The following is a 17,917-nucleotide window of genomic DNA, read 5'->3' on the forward strand; positions in this document are numbered from 1 at the left end:
GAGAGGGAAAAGTACCCTTGACTATCTGAATGAGAATTCTCTATCCCAAGCTACTTAATGGTTTTCCTCTTTAATAAGCTAGAAAACAGTTGTTTCACTTGGTTCACAAGAAAAGGAAAGGAAAACAGATCACCACATAATATAAAGCTATTGCCAAGGAGGAAAAGAATAGCAATGAGAAAACGTTGCAAGTCTATTGTGATATTTCAGTATTTACGGTAGGAATACTCATTCGCCCAGTTGATAATGCTGACCGAAATGCTAAACTGAAATGTTTAAATAAGTAAGCGTTACAGTTAAAGAGGAAAGAGGACTATCCCAAGTCAAACCACTGAGTTTGGGAACTAAGGTAGAGCTTCCGTGATTTGGGCTTGTGATCAGCCTTTTCACCTGCATGGTAAATCACCGCATGTTTTCAAGGAAAAGAACCCCAGGACACTCAGTCAAACTGTGAGACAGCGCAGAACCTCCCCTGCTGGTGTTCACAAAATGAGGTTAGTTATTCATTAGGAAAATACTGATGCACTAGTAACCAAAATGTAATTTCTCTTTGGAGGTTCAGATAGTCTGAAACTATTAATTTAATCTCACATTCTAGGGAGAATTTGTGCCCCTGCCTTTTCCAGTGCCTTGCGGTGACATGTGTTCCTCCACTCTCAAAGCCAGTAGTGAGGCATCCACAAATCTCTATCTGGCCTCTACCCCATCCTCACATCTTCTCTGACTCTTCCTTCCCTCTTACAGACTCCTGTGATGACACCAGGCGTCATGTAGGATACTCTCCCCATTTCAACGTCCTTAATCACTCTGGCAATGTCCCTTTTGCCATGTGAAGGCACAAGTTCATGGTTTTAGGGATTAGGTCAAGGATTTTGGGGGGGGTCACTGTCCTGTCAACTTAGAGGCCTCCTTCAGGTTCTTCTCCTTTCAAGCACCTGCCTCTCTCCCGTCTAGCCTGTAAGATCTATGAAGACAGTACCAAAGACTTATTATTGTACTTGGGTACACAGTGGTGGTGTGTTAACACCACATGTTAACACCCAACCACATGTTGTCTAAAAGAAAAGGAAAAATGCCTTGATTACTAGCAGTCTCAAGGTCTGTGGTTTAAATACTACTATCATGACCAAGTTCAAGACAATGACATCACTGGGTATGGAAGTAGGAAAAGACACACAGTTGCACACCAACCAACTGATAGAACAAATAACCCTAAAGACACAGACAATAGTGAAATGAAGTCAAATAACTAGGGCAGGATGGGTTTGAACTATTACTCTTGTTTTTATTTTAATCTAATTTATTTACTTGCAACCATATATACATGTAAATAAATTAATTTTTAATAGGGACTCTTCAACAGTCAGCTTGCAAACTTCCTGAACATATAACAATCTGCTCTTACAACTGGCTCCAGGACACCATTGAACTGTAGGTATGTAATAAACACTTGTTGGATTGATGAATGAATTACTACATCTAATGATAGTATATTAAAGTACATTTCAATGCTAATCATCTGATTTGTTTTTCTTTTCCAAAACATTAGTAATAACTTAAAAACCATCATTTATTCTAATTTGAAGATAGGATACACTAAATTTCAACACTACTTCTGGTCACACAGCAAGACAAACACAATTAATTATTATTTCTTATTTCATTTGATTATTTAGCTATTGTCAACCTTGATGGGAATTAAGTTGTTTAAAAAGATATTTAAGATATTTAACTACTTTATATGAAATGTATACTAGAAGGTAAAATTTGACATAACCATTATGAATACAATATTATCTTGACTTGCAAATTGTTTCACATTCATAGTACCTGAAGAACAAAGTATAAATCATTAATATATTATTGCTAATTATTATGATGCTAATCTTTGAAATTTAAAATTATAAAGTGTCCTGAGAGCTTTTATTTATAATCCAAATAAAATAATTCTTAAAAATTATTGAAATGAGACTTTATACATTAGAGTGCTTATTTCCAGTTGCCTCTCCATAGTCTTTTTTTAGTGAACAATATCCAAGTACTATGTTCTATAACTTTTCTGCCAACCTTACAGCTTCCCACCCCATTCAAACCACAATGAACCTTCGTAAGTCACGTAAACATGACACTCTTGAAGGTGTTCAGGCATTACTTCAGAATTAATGTGAATTACACAGTCAAGATAAGTTTCAAAAGGAAGATGATATATAACGGTGGGATGATCAGAGATAAAATATTTGCCACGAGAGTTCCACGATCAAGTTGAACACACACATACGAGAAAATCCAAGATAAAATATTTGGCTAGAAAGCTTTCTAAAAAGTTTTCTAAAGTCAATACACAAAATACAACAAGGGGGAGGGAAGGGAAGAATAGAAGTTCAGTGGATTAGACAAAGCAAATGAAGGAAAGGGAGGGGGGATGGGGACAGGGAAGACAGTAGAATGAGTTGGACATCACTTTCCTACATCCATATGTGAGTACATGGCCAGTGAAACTCCACATCATGTACCACCACAAGAATGGGATCCTAATTAGACTAAGTCTTACTCTGTGTATGTAGAATATGTCAAAATACACTCTACTGTCATCTATATCTAAAAAGAGCAAATAGAGGCTGGCTTTGAACTTGTGATCCTCCTGCCTCTGCCTCCCCAAGTTACTGGGATTACAGGTATATGCCACCATGCCCTGCTGAAATAAAATGTCTTCTATTGACTAAATAAATAAATAAAGTCCATGACTCTTTTCCTTGTTCTTAATTAAATATTGGCAATGAATTACTATTCAATGAAAGGTAGGGAGTGTATTTCCAAGTATGTGTGGGTCAGTGTTGCTAAATGCACAGATTAGGGAGAAAATGTTAGCAAGCAGAAGAAAGAGGATTCTGCAGACAGAGCATGTAACTTATAGAATAATGCTTGTAAAATTAACAAGAAATGCCAATATTATCAATATTATGTTGCCATAAATAAAACATTTTGCTTAGCCTGATGCAAACTGATTGACCAATGTAGGATTTTTTTCCATTAACTTATATAAAACTTGGTAAAAAAAAAAAAAATCAAGTTTATACTATCATAGCTTGAAAGCATAAAATCCATGTAGACATCTTGGAACTACACTTATCAATTTTGACTGGGATCAAAATTCAGAGCCATAGTCAATGAAGATTATTTCCGACAGCCATTAACACAAGAACCATCCTTCCCAGGCAGTGCTAATTTCATGATTTACTTACACACTTCCTGTGGTGGAACTGCTATCAGTGAGAAAAGACCCATTAGTTCTTTCCATCTGGGCCAATCTGAAAAAATGAAAATATGGACATTAGATAAGGTAGCTAAGCTTGTCCTTGGTCACTGCCATACTTCTAACAAAACAGAGAAGGATTCGAACCTGTTAACAAGATTGTAAAACTAAAAGAGCATCTTAAGGTTGAGTTGCCTTAAGGCCTTAGGCCTCTATCTTACACCAGGCTGTAATGTCCCCTACTGAACTCACAGGCCCTCTAGCTGGTCTTCTATATTGAGGTAAGGGTTATATTCTCAGACAAATCCAATTATGTCCCTCTCATGTGAAAAGACTCTTGTGACTTCCCTTTACCTAAGGACAGGACCCAGTAACTGGGCCCTTCATCCTCAGACCTCAGCTTGGGCCTCCCTTGTTCTCTCCCTCTTTCACCCTTTCCCTTCCTGCAGTTTAGAAAGCAAGCCACGGTCTTTCCCAGCTTAATGCTTTTGAGTGTGCTTTCCAATCAGCCCAAGCATACCTTTCTCCAAAAATTCTACTTGGTCCTGACTCAGTTCAAATGTTACTATTTTTGTGATCCTTATACTGGCTTTTTCAGGCATAGCCAGTTACTCGGACCACACATGCCTAGTGTTAACTACTTCACTGAAAATTGGTGCACACCATCAAGACTGCCCTATGTTTTATATTGTTTAGGAACTCCAAAACAAACCCCTATAAGAAAGCATTAGCATAAATTTAATTACATATTGTAATTCATAGGTGCACCATCTTCTGAGAACACTCTCAATCCCTGCTTTCATTCATTCAAACTGGGTTAAGTGATCTAAATCCTGCCTGTACCGTGTTTGGATTCTCATGAGCTCAGTAATCATAGCCTATTGAGATTTATTCTTCACAGAATATAGCGCAGGTGTTTGGTACAGTGCAAACTGCATCGCAAAGAGAGCCCAGATTCCAAATATAATGGAATCGTGGCTTCTGCAACATTCCTTAACTGAAGGTATATTAATAGTATTGAATTGATACAGAAGTAGATATATCCTGGTGACGATGGTGCGGCAGAGGCCCCCTGCCTAAGTTTCTCACCTTGTGGCGTACTGTTCTATTCTTGAATGGGTATCATCGTGAAACAGCTGAGGAGACTGGGAGGGACTGTGCAGGAAAAAACAAAGGACAGTTTTATGTCAGATATCGATAGATGTTACTGGGAGGGATGTTAGTGTAAGTTTAGCTAAACAACGGATTTGTCATGCAAACAAACCACCAGGATTGTTACCCAGGGTGCAGAGGTATTACTTGAGAACAGGAGTTTCGTCATTACCCCCGTGTTAGAAGGCCAGATAGGCCTGATCAGAACACCAAGCTCAGCGTGGGCTGTGAATACTCACTCATAGTGCTCTGGCCACATACTGATGAGCGTGACAGGACTGTAAGGAGGGGAGAGGAGACAAAAGTCACGGAACGACACTTCAGAGCAGTCTCAGACACAGGGCGGGGCATTCCCAACTGCCTTCCACTCATACATCTACCGACACCCACCATGGGGAAACCAGAAGTCACAGTTTATGATGGAGCAGATGCTGTATGTTCGAGTGTCTGTAGGGGCCTCTCTGGTCTTAGATCTTACAGGATATTTATTATAGGATAGCAAGCACATTTAAAAACAGTCTAAGGGAAAAAAATCCAGGATATTCTATAATAACTCAAAATGCTAGAACAAAAGTAATGACAGCATTCTCTAACACTCTGTGAGGAGATGTAATCGTATTCTTGTTTTTCCTGGAAAAGAAGCCTGATCAGAAAGGTGAAGTTAATGGATTATATATTAGTGGCAGAGTTGAAGTAAACTTAGATTTTTCTGATTCTTCATCCAATTTTAAATGAAAAATTCAAATCCAGGAGTACGCAAAGCATGTCCAATTCACAGACAGTTGGAAAAAGACACAACCTACATACCCTCCCCTATAGTCCTTCAAAATTCCCCGTCATCAGTAAAACCAAAAGCAATGTCTCTAGAGCAGGATATGTTGTCTTCAGACAAAATTTCCTCCAGAATTCCAATCTAGGAAACTGACATACGAGAAAACATGTTCTGCTCCACTCAGGGACTTGCGTCTGAAGTGGGATCATTCAGCACTACTCCAAGCCCAAGGGGCGATCCCAGTCTCTCACACTGCCTAGGAATCCCCAAGTCTCTATAAAATGCCTCTGAAAATACTTAATCCTAATAAAAGCCAGTTCAAATCTCAACTTTTAGTTCCACGGAGGGGGGAGGGGCAACAAATGTAGAAAATTAAACATACAAAGAATACTAGTTCTGTACTTACTTAAATAAATAAATACAGTTTCCTGCAAAAGCTAATGCTAATTGAAGCAAAAGTATTCTAGGTTTCCTTGGTTCTCCTATTTCCATTTTATGTTCATACTTAAGAGAAAGTTAATGATCTCATTATCTCCCACTGTAAAGCCCAAGTTGATACCTGCATGGCAAAGACTAAAAAGAGATGGAAGGTCATCTTATGGGGATGAAAAACTATGAGTCTTCAGACCTACTTTCAAAAACAGGCATTGAGTCACTCGGTGTTTGTCAGAATATGTAATCCGTAAGTAGACTTAATTATACAGGTGCAAAATAGATCCAAGAACAATTGAAAAAAAAAAAAAACTGGCATTATTCCTTACTCTTTTTACATCACTTCTTTTCATTAACCTGAAAGAAGGAGGTTAAATGTCAGGAGGCTGATTGGCTACACACTTTCTAAAAGCAGTAACTGCCTGAGATTGTTGCTGAAATTCAAGTCTGCAACAACATTTGACATGAACTTTAAACAGAAGAAAAATGCGTAGTTTTGATCCGAACAGACCTTGGGAAAGCTTTGTGAAACTGCTTGACTGGTTCTTGTGAAGTTAATTCAGTTAGAACAAAAGTGATTCGTGAACTGAGATAAGAATGGCAGGGAAAGAAAACTGCATGAAGAGTTTCTTGAAAGAAGTTTTTTTTTTTGTTGTTTTTTATGGAAAATTTCTAGCAAAACAGAGATAAAAAAAAATCCAACTTCAGGCTTTACAGGCTTCAAAGCATTTTGACTTGAAGGAAAAAAATTAAGTGATAAACTTTCACATTGGGAAGGGAGAAAATAAGGCACTACGGGGTAGTAAGAACCTGTGATTATTAAGAGGGGTGAAAATGAGACCAGGGCTGGGGACGCAGCTCAGTGGTGGAGGGCTTGCCTAGCATTCCTCAGATCTGGGTTCAAACCCCAGCACTGAAAATAAATAATTATTACTATTGATGACAATGGTCCCAATCAGTGTGTCAGCCCAGACTTATACCACAGCCTCTCCTTATTTTACAGTGTGCTGGTAGAGCAGGATGGTAAATTATGCAAGGAATTGAACTCTACTGACTCAATAACGTATGAAACATAACCCAGACAATGTAGTGACCTTTTTAGTGCCTTACATTCTCAACAGTCTGTTACTTATGCTTCTGGTCTTTTGCTTTCTTCAATCCATTTGTCCCAAAGTAGGGCACTGGGATCCCAGTTGCTCTATTATATGTAAATTCTCAGTGGCTCCCCATAGCTCTCGGGATAAACTCCAAACACTCTGGTGTGCCTTAGAAGACCCTTCGCTTTCTGACTCCTGGTTCTCTCTCCACTCTCATTGCTTGCCACTATTCTGGGCTTTACCGCACAATTCAGAAACATATCTTCCTCCATCCTTTTGAAAATGCTTCCGTTGCCCAAAAACTCTCCCCTTCCCCATCTGAGCGCACTGATCAATCAACAAGTCACCCTATTTATCTTCAGATCTCAGCTTAGTTATCATTTCCTCCCAGTCCAATGCTTCTGCAACCACGAACACATCTACTATGAACTGGCTCTTGCTATAGTAAAATCTTTTTTAAAAATTATGAAACTCATCTATTCCACTTCTACCAATACCAGAGAGAGGTGTCTATTTTACTTTTTGAATCGTTAAGAAAACCAACCTAACATTTGAGTGAATAATCATCTCTCACAACTCTCAAATTACTTTTGTTTTTATTTTACTTTGTTTCTCAGGTTTATTTTCCATTATACACTTTTTAATCAACTTCTACTTACTTACTTTTTGAGAACTCTTATATAAATTGCCATGAAACTAATGGAAAAAAACTTAGCTTGGGTATATTTCCCCCTTTTTGGTAATAATTCTTTTCCCCCCATAAATTTCTTTCACGCATATGTGTATAATCATTAGTCAGAGGATAAAACATTACATTTTACAAGATGAAAGAGAAAGAAGCAAAGAAAAAGCTAATCAGCTCCATAAATAACTTCAACACCTTCACCACTTCACTGGTTTTTCTACAATGTTCTCCTCCCACAAATAGGAGAATAAATGTAATCAAACTTTTTTACTACCCACTCACCAGCAGATGAAGTGGTCCCATACTAGAAAGGGGTCAGGAGACAAATGAACTACCCCAAATCCAGAGAGCTCTGACTAGGATTTGAAAAAGAACATCTGCCCACTGAATCCAGCAGCTCATAAATCTTCAATAAGGATCTGGTGGCATCTGATTTAATCTGATACTCCTCCCTTTCTTTTTCTTGTTTCCCTCTTACTGAAAATGGTAGTAAATTTATGTAAAATGAGGTGAGGCATTTTTAGCTTTATGCTCCAAAATTGGAGCATAAAATTATTTGGCATTCTTTTCTGTTAATTTGCACATTAAAAGAGTCATTCAAACTGGCATGATTGATTCCAATGATGATTTGACATCGAAAGGTAAATTATTAAAAGTATTTAAAAGGAGTATGAAAGTTTGCTTCAGGTGAAGGATGTAAATATTCGGGACATGAAATGTCAACAATTTATCAAGAGAGCACAAAATACATTGCTTAGTTCGAACCTATCAAATGACCCTATGAATTAAAGCACCAAGTGGTAATTCTACGCTTTAGATAGCCACTGCAAAAGTTGGCTGGATCTGATATAAACAGAAGAAAACTTTACCATAAGGTGCTCAGTTCAAACAGTAAATTCGATTAATAAAACAAGGATTATTAGCAGACTTATTAGAAGAAAAATATTAGCAGAATTCTTGCTATTAGAATTATTAAACATAAAGAGAAAACCATACTCATGAACAAAAGAGAAGACCAGAAATCTACCTTTACTGAATATATGTAAATAGCTCCTTTTTTTTTTTTAAGTACCAGAATTGAACTCAGGGCACTTAAACAGAGTCACATCCTCAGTCATGTTAATTTTTTTTTTCTTTTGAGACAGGGTCTTGATAAGTTGCTTATGGCTTTCCTATGTTGCTGAGGCTGGTTTTGAACTTGCAATCCTCCAGCTTCAGCCTCCTGAGCTGCTAGGTAAATGGCTCTTCTTAAATTAACATTGATCTCATAAAATTTGTCCTAATATGTACCGTGAAAAAAACAGTAAGGAAATTACATATCCTAATTGTACAAAGTTTGTTATCAAGGAGAATTATCACTAAGCTTGAATTCTATCTTGCACTCTGTAAGTGCATGTATTAGATTGACCTATCTACATATAAAACAAAGATTCATGTGCTCAGATATTCAGCAAAATTCCTGTTCTACAGGGCTACAGTGGGAAAAAAAGAAAAAAAAAAATCAGACCAAGTCATTTGTTCTATTTTGACAACTTTGAGACACTGACTGTCAGAACACATTGGACTACTATTATTCTCTGATTATCTCTCATATTTAAAATAAAATGAACTATGACAAGCCACTCTGGTGATGATTAGCAATACAAGTTCATTTCCCCAGATACAACCATAAGAACATGGTCTTGGCAGGCATTTAAAACATTTTTAAAGTGGTTCAAAGATTTAAATTTTTTTTTCAATTTTGATCTTCATATATAATTGTTTAATAACTTAAAATTACTTCCTGGAATTTCTTCTAGCTCACTTAAAGTCTTTATTCCCCTTTAATTTCAAGGTATAAGTTCTTATTTTACTTAACTTTATAAATACCATAATAATTTTGGTATTTAAAAATCTTATTTATACTTGTCAACTCGAAATATATCCTTTTTAAAAAATTGTCTTTTTCATGTAATATATAAAGCTGTTTCATTTTGCTGCCTTCATCTTTAACAGAAAAGAGGTAAGAAAGGTAATGAGATTTCGATGAGATTTTATCACAGATGTATATTTGAAGCAAGAGATTGAGTATGATTAATAAATTTATGTTAAAAAGATTAAAATACACTCTAAGAAATAGTAAAAACATCTCCAAAGTGGAAGGGATATGAAAAAGTATGTAATATTAAAATTTTTACTTAAGTACATTTAAAAGGAAAAGAGATGCTCAAGAAGAGAGGTCACCAGTTTGGAAACACACACAAGATTAATGTGTTTAGGCTACAACACTGTCAAATGTAAATAACTAAGATTTATAGTTGTAAAGACTGATTCCAAGTAATTTACCTCTTAAGATGAAACATTTTACCAAAACACAAATCTTTTTGGTTTTCATTTCCCTTGTGCTACTAACATTTTTTTAAAAAAGATACCAGGCATAAGTGTTCATACGATAATTAATATTAAAAATGGAACTTACGTCTCCAAGTTGTCACCTTCAAGAACCGTCTGAACAGGCAGGTAGCCAAGCCGAGGATGTTTAGCAAAGTATTTCTTTGACCTGAACTTGTTCTTCAGCACCTTCGTAAAGTCTCGGACATCTTCCCCAGATGTTGTCTAGAAGATTGAAAAAAAATTACACTTCTCATGAAGATCAAAGGAAATTACTCTCTACAATGAAATCAGAGAAGATGTAAATTGATGCAATTCAATACCAACCATTTGGTAGTTTTATGAATTTCTGGAATTATACACAATATCATAAAAAGACATGGCAATTGGCACTCACTAAATGTATCCAGTGATTAATTTTAAAATATTTTCTCTTGAAAATTAACCATAACTAGTCATTTCCCCAATATTTTATGACTTGAATCAAAATGTAAAATTAGTTTTAGAAATGTTATTGCTTTGTTCCTATCACTAAAATGATTTGGTGTTCGAAAAGTAGTGACGATGATGTAGTAACATAAACTGAGTGATAAATGTTATTTGTTTACTCTGCTGTGTGCTCCCTGCCCCAACTCTGTCTTTTATTTTATAACAAGCATTGCCCAGGACTCATACAAACCTCTTTTGAAAATGGAAACTTAAAAATACAGTTATTTTTTAAAACAACTAATCAGTCAGCATTTACATAGCTGCTACTTTCTAGACACTCCCTTTCCATCTAAATATCTTTGCTTCTAGTAAATGCTTAGGGGAACTTCTGATTCTGCTCTAGGTTTGCAAAGAAGAAAGACATGAGTAATCCCAAAGCCAGTTATGATCTAACATTCATCATCAATTTTCACATTATTAAAACAAACACTTTCAGCAAGGACAGACTTGTGCAATCATGACTCCTTGACTCCAGATTTATAATGTCAAAACTTTTTCTAATTACTGAAAATGAACTCTAAGGATCTGAAGTTATATGGACATGGACCCTCTCAAACATAAAGCAGACACGCAGAAAAGACAAATTAAAAAAAAACAAATCAAGCACCTCTGAAGGAAAAGGGTTGCAATGAAAGATGGTGTTCTGTGGCTATTAAGATGTTACTTAGCCAAATAGGAGAGAGAAGCAGAATGAAGTTGGGAGTCAAGAAGGAAACACAGAGAATGAATATCTGTGACTGAGCATAAAACTGAAAGGATATACCATCAACTGCAGAGGACATTCATAGCCTTTATAGTGTGTGCCACATGGCAGATAATTTAGGTTATAGTCAGGCTTCTCCTGAATGTCTTGTAAAGAGGGAAAAGGGAAGAAGCCTTTTATAATAGAAATGCCAAAAGAAGATCCTTGTGTTAGGATAAGCACTTATGACCCAATAATTTCTGGGTCTGCTCTTAGCACATTGTTAATATACAAAGAAGTACTTGATGAAGTAATGCACTCCTCCAGCTTTTACTTGGACCATCTCCACGTCTGGCAAGATTTTGAGGTCAAGGTTTTGATCTCCTAGGCCAGTGGCTGTAAAGTACATCTGGGTCTCCAACTTGCAGCCCTGAGTTGGGTGGGCAGGAGAAAAGGCCAGGTGGGCAAGCCTACCATGTTCTTTATCTGGTATGCCTCAAACAAGGCCGCATACATTGTACATTTTGGTGATTATTAGTGTATTCAGAGTTGAACAACGATCTCCACTATTTAAGTAGATAATTTTCTCACCACCCCCAAAAGAAACTCTATACCCACTACCCATCCCCCAACCCTGGCAAGCCCTAACCTGTTTTCTGTCTTTACAAATTTGTCTATTCTGGACATTTCACAGAAATGGATTCACATGATACATGGTCTTTTATGATTGGTTTCTCTCACTAAGCATAATGTTCCATCTTAATTATATCTGGGTTCCTACATGGACTCATGCTTAGGGAAAAATTACAAATCATTCAAAAGCCCAAGTCTAATTCTATATCATACATTGTTTAGTAAAACACATTCAACACATGGAAGACATGGCAAAACCAACCAACAAAGAACTCCTCTCTACTCCTTCCACCACAACAAACACAACACCAACTATGTATCTTCTCAAAAAGTCATAACAGAGACTGAAATTCAATTATTTTAATAGAGTATATATTTACATTAAAAATTAGTGCATATTTACATAGCAAAGCATGTTTTTATTTCCTCAACTATTTTCATATTGAGAAAAAAAATTCCCACCAAAAGCTGTAATCTAAGGACATTAATTCACTAGTGCCATAAACTCATGCAATATTAAAAGAAAATGTGAAATGTGATTCAACCCACAGGAACTAGGGATTAGATTCAGGGTAGCAGAATGTAATTCTGTTGGAATAGAGTCAAGAAAATGAATTAAGCCCACTTTTGCATCAAAAAATGTTAAAATATTTATACATATTTGGTCTAATTTGCCATCTAATGACAGTTCCTAATATTTCTCTATTTTATAGTACAGTGGTTTGTTTGAAAAAAGAAAGAAAAAGAAAAAGAAGAAAAAGGGCCACCTACCTAACATAATAAATATAATCAAGTTCAACTCTATCTTCACATCAGATATGACACTTTGTTTTTAAAAAGCAAATAACTGTTACTAATATAATAGGGGGATGAAATAGAAAGGAACATCATTACTGTCCAAGTTATCCAACACTTTAATGTTTTGTGGTTTGGATGTGAGGTGTCCCCCAAAAGCTCACGTGTGAGACAACGCCACAAGGTTCAGAGAAGAAACGATTAGGTTGTGAGAGTTTTAACCCAGAAGGTGAATTGACCCCCTGATGGGGATTAACTGAGTGGTAGTTGAAGTGGTAGGGTGTGACTTGGGGGGGTATATATTTGTACCTGATGAGTGGAGTCTCTGCTTTCTGATCACCATGTGAGCAGCTTCTTTCTGTCATACTCTTCTGCCTTGATGTTCTGCCTCATCTCGAGTCCCAAGGAATGAAAAAGGTCTTCTATGGACTAAGACCTCTGAAACTGTGAGCCCTCAAATAAACTTTTCCTCCTCTACAATTGTGCTGGTCAGGTCTTTTAGTCACAGCAGCAAAAAAGCTGACTAAAAAAAATGACACATGTACTTCTTGAAAGCCTGGGTTTTTGTTTACTGCTGTAAGGACAACAAAAGATTTTGTAGATCCCATTACATGAAATGAGGGTTGTAACACACTACCCTCGAACCTTGGGTCTCATAAATTGTTTTCTTTCCATCTTATTTAACCATCACAACCTATAAAAAACATTATCATCAGTTATTTGACCTGAAAATAAACTAACACTAAGTCTTCAAGAAGTACAATCAAGTTCGCTAAGGAGAAAGCTGTTATTTTAAATAAAGCAGTGCTAAGATGCCATTGGTTGCTCTCTTAAAAATTTATATTGAAATGACATTTTATAGATAAAAATTGCATGTATGTTTAATGTAATCTCAGAAAGAAAATATAAATGAGTAAAAAGAAAAAGGAGGTAAGAAAGAAAGAAGGAAGGAAGGAAGAAAGAGAGAAAAGGAAAGGAGAGGAAAGAGAGAGAGAGAGGGAGGGAGGGAGGAAGACTGGACTGAGATATATTTAATCCTTATAATTTTAAAATAAAGCAGAGACATTAACAACAAATTATGGTTTCATGAATTATTATGTGACAATACCATCTGGCTCAGGAAAAGGATTTCTGCTGAATATTCTAGAAGCCCTTTCCATTTACGACTCCTTTCCCCTCTCCATAATAAACATTATGCTCATTTTTATAAGTTATAAATTACTTATTTGTATTTTGAAAGTAGTTTTATCATTCCACCTTCTATCCCTAAATACTGTGGTTTATTCTTGTATGTGTTAAAAAGTCTGGTACAGTTTAATTGTTGTTCTCAAAACTACAGGCTCCTCCTCTACACCTGCCATTTCTTTAAAATTTGTCTGTTAAAAAACCCAGGCAAATTGACATGTACGGTTCTCCAGAGTCTTGATTTTAGAAAAATGTGCATTTTCATGCAATTCATCATGTTCCTCTGTCCTCTAGATATCTTGTAAATTAGCAGCTAGATCCAGAGACTGTATCCGACTCAGGTTTGACATTCTGGTAAGATTGGTGGTTGGCCAGATTACAGGAGGTCATCTCGCTTTTGTGATCTTGACAGATTCTCATGCTGAATGCCTATGTCTCTTCATTGGGGTTACAAAATGGTGATGGTGTCATTCATTTTTCATTTAGTAGTTGAAATGTTTTATTAAGAAACATTCCTACATCTACTATTTAGCAACTCAATGATACAGTTCATTTAGAAAGGCAAGATAAACGTTGGATTGTATTTCCTTTATTGACCAGTTTTCAATATCGAACTGGTTTCCTATCATCCTTCCACAGTAACCAATCCCTTTGTTTTTTGAAAAAATATCACTATGAACTCAGATTTTAACATACCTGATGGGTTTCAATCTATAGACATTTTATCATTATTGAAGTGCTGATTGTTCCATCTTGGCTGGGATATCACTTTGAGGATTAGGTTTCAACATATGATGTGGGGGAAGACAGGACATAGACATTCAGTCTGTAGCAGCACTTGATCATCGGACTTCTTGGCCCTGTTTCCTACCTCCCCACTCCCCACCCCCCCACACACACATAAGGCCAGACCTCTTCCTTTCAGCTCCTTGCCCTGACCTGATTAATGCTGGTTCAATTCCCAGCAGTTCATCCTTCACATGGGGAACATCCCTCTTCCATAGGAAAGCCCTGGTGCATTAGGTCTGAGGACTCAGAGGGCCAGAAGGTCTTAGGACTCAGATTTCACACCTTCATATCCTGGGCTCTGGGCAAGGCCCTCCCAGGTGCAGCTCTGCTCTCAAACCAGCCCTTGGTGTTTTCCATGAAGTATCTGCTGGTGGTCACTTAGTGCCACCCAGTTTTTATTTTGAGGATATCTTATCACCTAGTTGTATTATAAACATTGTAGATTTGGGGTCTTGCTGTCTAGTGGCTCTGTCTCTTTCTATGTGACTATTTCAATGAATGGGATGAAAATGGTAAAGGCAAAAGAGACTGAAAGCCACACTACCACCAAGTGCCTCAAGTCCCCCTGGATGGATTTTTAACAAGCACATGAGGACTCACATACAAATGAGAGCTATCCTTCAAATTATCATTTTTAGAAAGCTAATGATAGTGACATTTGAGAACTGAACCCACAGAGACAAGTAGGTATATGAAACTCAAAATATCCTTTATTCCACTCTACAGTTAAGAAGCAGTAAGATAATGGAAACTTATTCAAATGATAAGAAGTAACCAGATCTTGACTTGCTCCCCAGCAACTAATACAAATGAATGAATAAAATATGAAAAAGTATTATTGAATTATAAAATCTACTGAGATAAACCCATGCATGTAAGCATCTATGAAAACTGTAAGGAAAGTCCTGCAGAAGATGGAATCAGATGAATTTTTACTCATTGGATTCTATTTTACCAGCAACAACAACTATAATAATAAAAAAGGAGTAGTCTAAATTTTCTCCCAAATACTCCATGACTGACAAAAACTAAAGACCCATCATATGGAGCATAATTTTCAGTTACTTTCTTTTGCTGAGTTGTATACCTATCTATTAGGGCATGTGTATTGCTCTGTATGTTTGTGTTCATATTTCAAACTGTGTATTGTTAGCTTAAATGCAGACACCTATGCATTATTTAACTTCAAAAACATTGATAAATGGCTAAAAGGCTTTTCCTCCTCTTTAATGCAAATCACAAACAGCAGCAAGGCTAAGGTGCAAAGCCTCTAGAATTCAGAAATGCAAACCCCACAGTATTCATAATCTTTGAATAAATTGCTTTATGACTTCAGCTACTATTAACTCCAAAGATTCACAGAGCCACACATATAAAGGGGTTATTTTCAATGATGCCAAATAATCTCAATACACAATTTCTAATTGCTAAACAGTTTAAACAAAACAACAACAAACCCTCAAATAAACAAATAAACCCATACTTGCTTTAAATCTCTCAGTGGGTTTCTTGGTCAGTTCATAACTTAGGATGACAGCATCATCTGTTTCCAGAACAATTACCCCTAACATCAGATTTCTAACTATGTTCTTCAAATATGAGTGAGTTATGTACAGAGGAAAATAAGGGAGTACAAGATGTAAATCAAGATCATATAAAAACAACGCCATCATTTGGCACCTGAGTAGAATAATGAAACATAACCCTTTGATTCATGCATAAGTGCTAAAATCATTGTTAACAGCACACTCATTAGCAAGATTTACTTCTTAAATATAGAAGTCAATCGTCCCCAGTGGTACAAGTATACTTCTAAGCAGCACATTTCATTATCATAGGACTTATTTTAAAGACATCCTCGGTAGCTATGTCTTTTTAAGTGCAAAACAACTTCTCAGTGTTTATTTAAGTTCCATGGATTTCAACAAGCTGAAATTCAGACATGTTTGAACTCTGTGGTAGATGCAATCAGTAAGAAAGGCTCAGAGTCTTTCAGGTCTTAAGGGAAAAATATGAAACCAAAAAATTAACATTAACAGAATCACCAAGGGTCAAGAAGAAGAAGAGCAAGAATTTACTCAAAGTAAAATGAATTTGTCCACACTTCCCTTTAAAAACTAATGACACTATCTAAGTACACCGGACTTAACTGGGAAAACAGTGTATGGTAGACAGCAGCTAAAAATCCACTTTGGGATGCTGAGGTCAGAGAAATAGCAATGATGCTGCGTTTTTAGCATATTGGCCAATATCCCAAATCCCATCTGAAGAAGGAAGACTGCCAAAAACAAACTACACGAACTTAACGAATAATGAATCAGCACTTCTTAAGGTTGATTTTCACAGCCTTGGAATACACTGATTTCAAGGAGGGAAGGGGGACAAAACAACTGTTTCTAACTTTTTTTTGTCTGTTTTATTTATTTGTTTTTTTAAATTTTTGTCAACAACATGAAGAGAAGGCATAATTTAGCTTTTAACCTAAAAACTAAAATATTTTCTACTTTTTCAGTAAAATATTGTGATTCTTCTACAGTTTTTAAAAACATGGAAAATAAGAAACTTTGCTTTATTTCATCATGTATGAATCAACAGCAACAAGAATGGCTGAACCTGTTGTTCTACAAACAGCATGCACTTGCTTAAGATTTCCAATCTGCTAAAAGTGGCATTACTTTCATAGAATGCTAGAAGTTACTGATGCTGCTGACCTTTCAAGCAACAACATTTTGTAAATATCTCAGTCCATCATTCTGAGCTAATATGTCCCTCAAACCATCTTTCCATCCTAGCTAACTCTGCATTCTGCTATCTATGTGACCAATGGGTAGAGTCCTCCCCATTTCTCATTTTCCTTACATGGATTGGGCCCATGTTCTTCACCAGATGCACACAGTCTCCATCTGTCTACCTTTCTTTCCCCTTTACTGCAGACTCTGTTTTTTACACATTCCCCTATATCTTGTTCATCATTGCTTTTCAACCTTCTTCCATGATGCTCCCATGATAATACCCATCTTCCCTACAATCTCCATTATTGGCTTCACAATCTCTCCCTCCCTCACAAAGTTTAAAAAAAAAGAAAAGAAGTGTTATGTCTCAATAGAGTTCAGTTCATGTTACCCCAAAATGCAACACTTGAGAAAACAGCAGGAAGGTCATTCTCTGATCTTCTCCCCTGAAGCAGGTCACAAAACTTTGAGAGGTATCTTCTCTATACCTGGAGAAAGGGAAGATCCTCATCTCTTGCTGTGGGGTTGAATGTGTCCCCCAAAATTCATGTGTTGGAAACTTAATCCCCAGTACAACAGTATTGAAAGATGGAACCATTACAAGGTGATTAGGTCATGAGGGCTCTGCTCTCACAAATGGATTAATGCTGTTATGTAGAAGAGACTCAGTTATTATGATATAGGTTCCTGAAAAACAATGGATGAGTATGGTCCTCTTCAGCGCTTTCTCCCTCTCCCTCTCTTGCATGCTATCTTGCCATGAGATCCCATTCACCATGGGATGACGCAGCACAAAGACTCTCACCAGGTGCAGTCCCTCCACCTTGGATTTCCCAGTTCCAGAACCATGA

The 17,917-nt window shown here is 36.6% G+C and overlaps 1 protein-coding gene across 8 annotated transcripts in view; it reads right to left on the reverse strand.

Moving 5' to 3' along the window:
- Utrn (utrophin) overlaps window positions 1-17,917 on the reverse strand; it is a 517,740-nt gene that overhangs the window by 20,917 nt on the left and 478,906 nt on the right. For 7 of the 8 annotated variants that reach the window (XM_047558901.1, XM_047558897.1, XM_047558902.1 and 4 more), the window contains 4 exons: window positions 9,850-9,986; window positions 4,645-4,683; window positions 4,343-4,408; window positions 3,243-3,308 (listed from right to left, as the gene is read on the reverse strand). In XM_047558901.1, coding sequence (XP_047414857.1) covers window positions 3,243-3,308; window positions 4,343-4,408; window positions 4,645-4,683; window positions 9,850-9,986 — 308 coding nt within the window. The remainder of the gene's footprint in view (window positions 1-3,242; window positions 3,309-4,342; window positions 4,409-4,644; window positions 4,684-9,849; window positions 9,987-17,917) is intronic. The other variant, XM_047558900.1, reaches the window with a different exon arrangement.

This window comes from Sciurus carolinensis, chromosome 7, assembly GCF_902686445.1.
Source record: "Sciurus carolinensis chromosome 7, mSciCar1.2, whole genome shotgun sequence".
Lineage (NCBI taxonomy): Eukaryota > Metazoa > Chordata > Mammalia > Rodentia > Sciuridae > Sciurus > Sciurus carolinensis.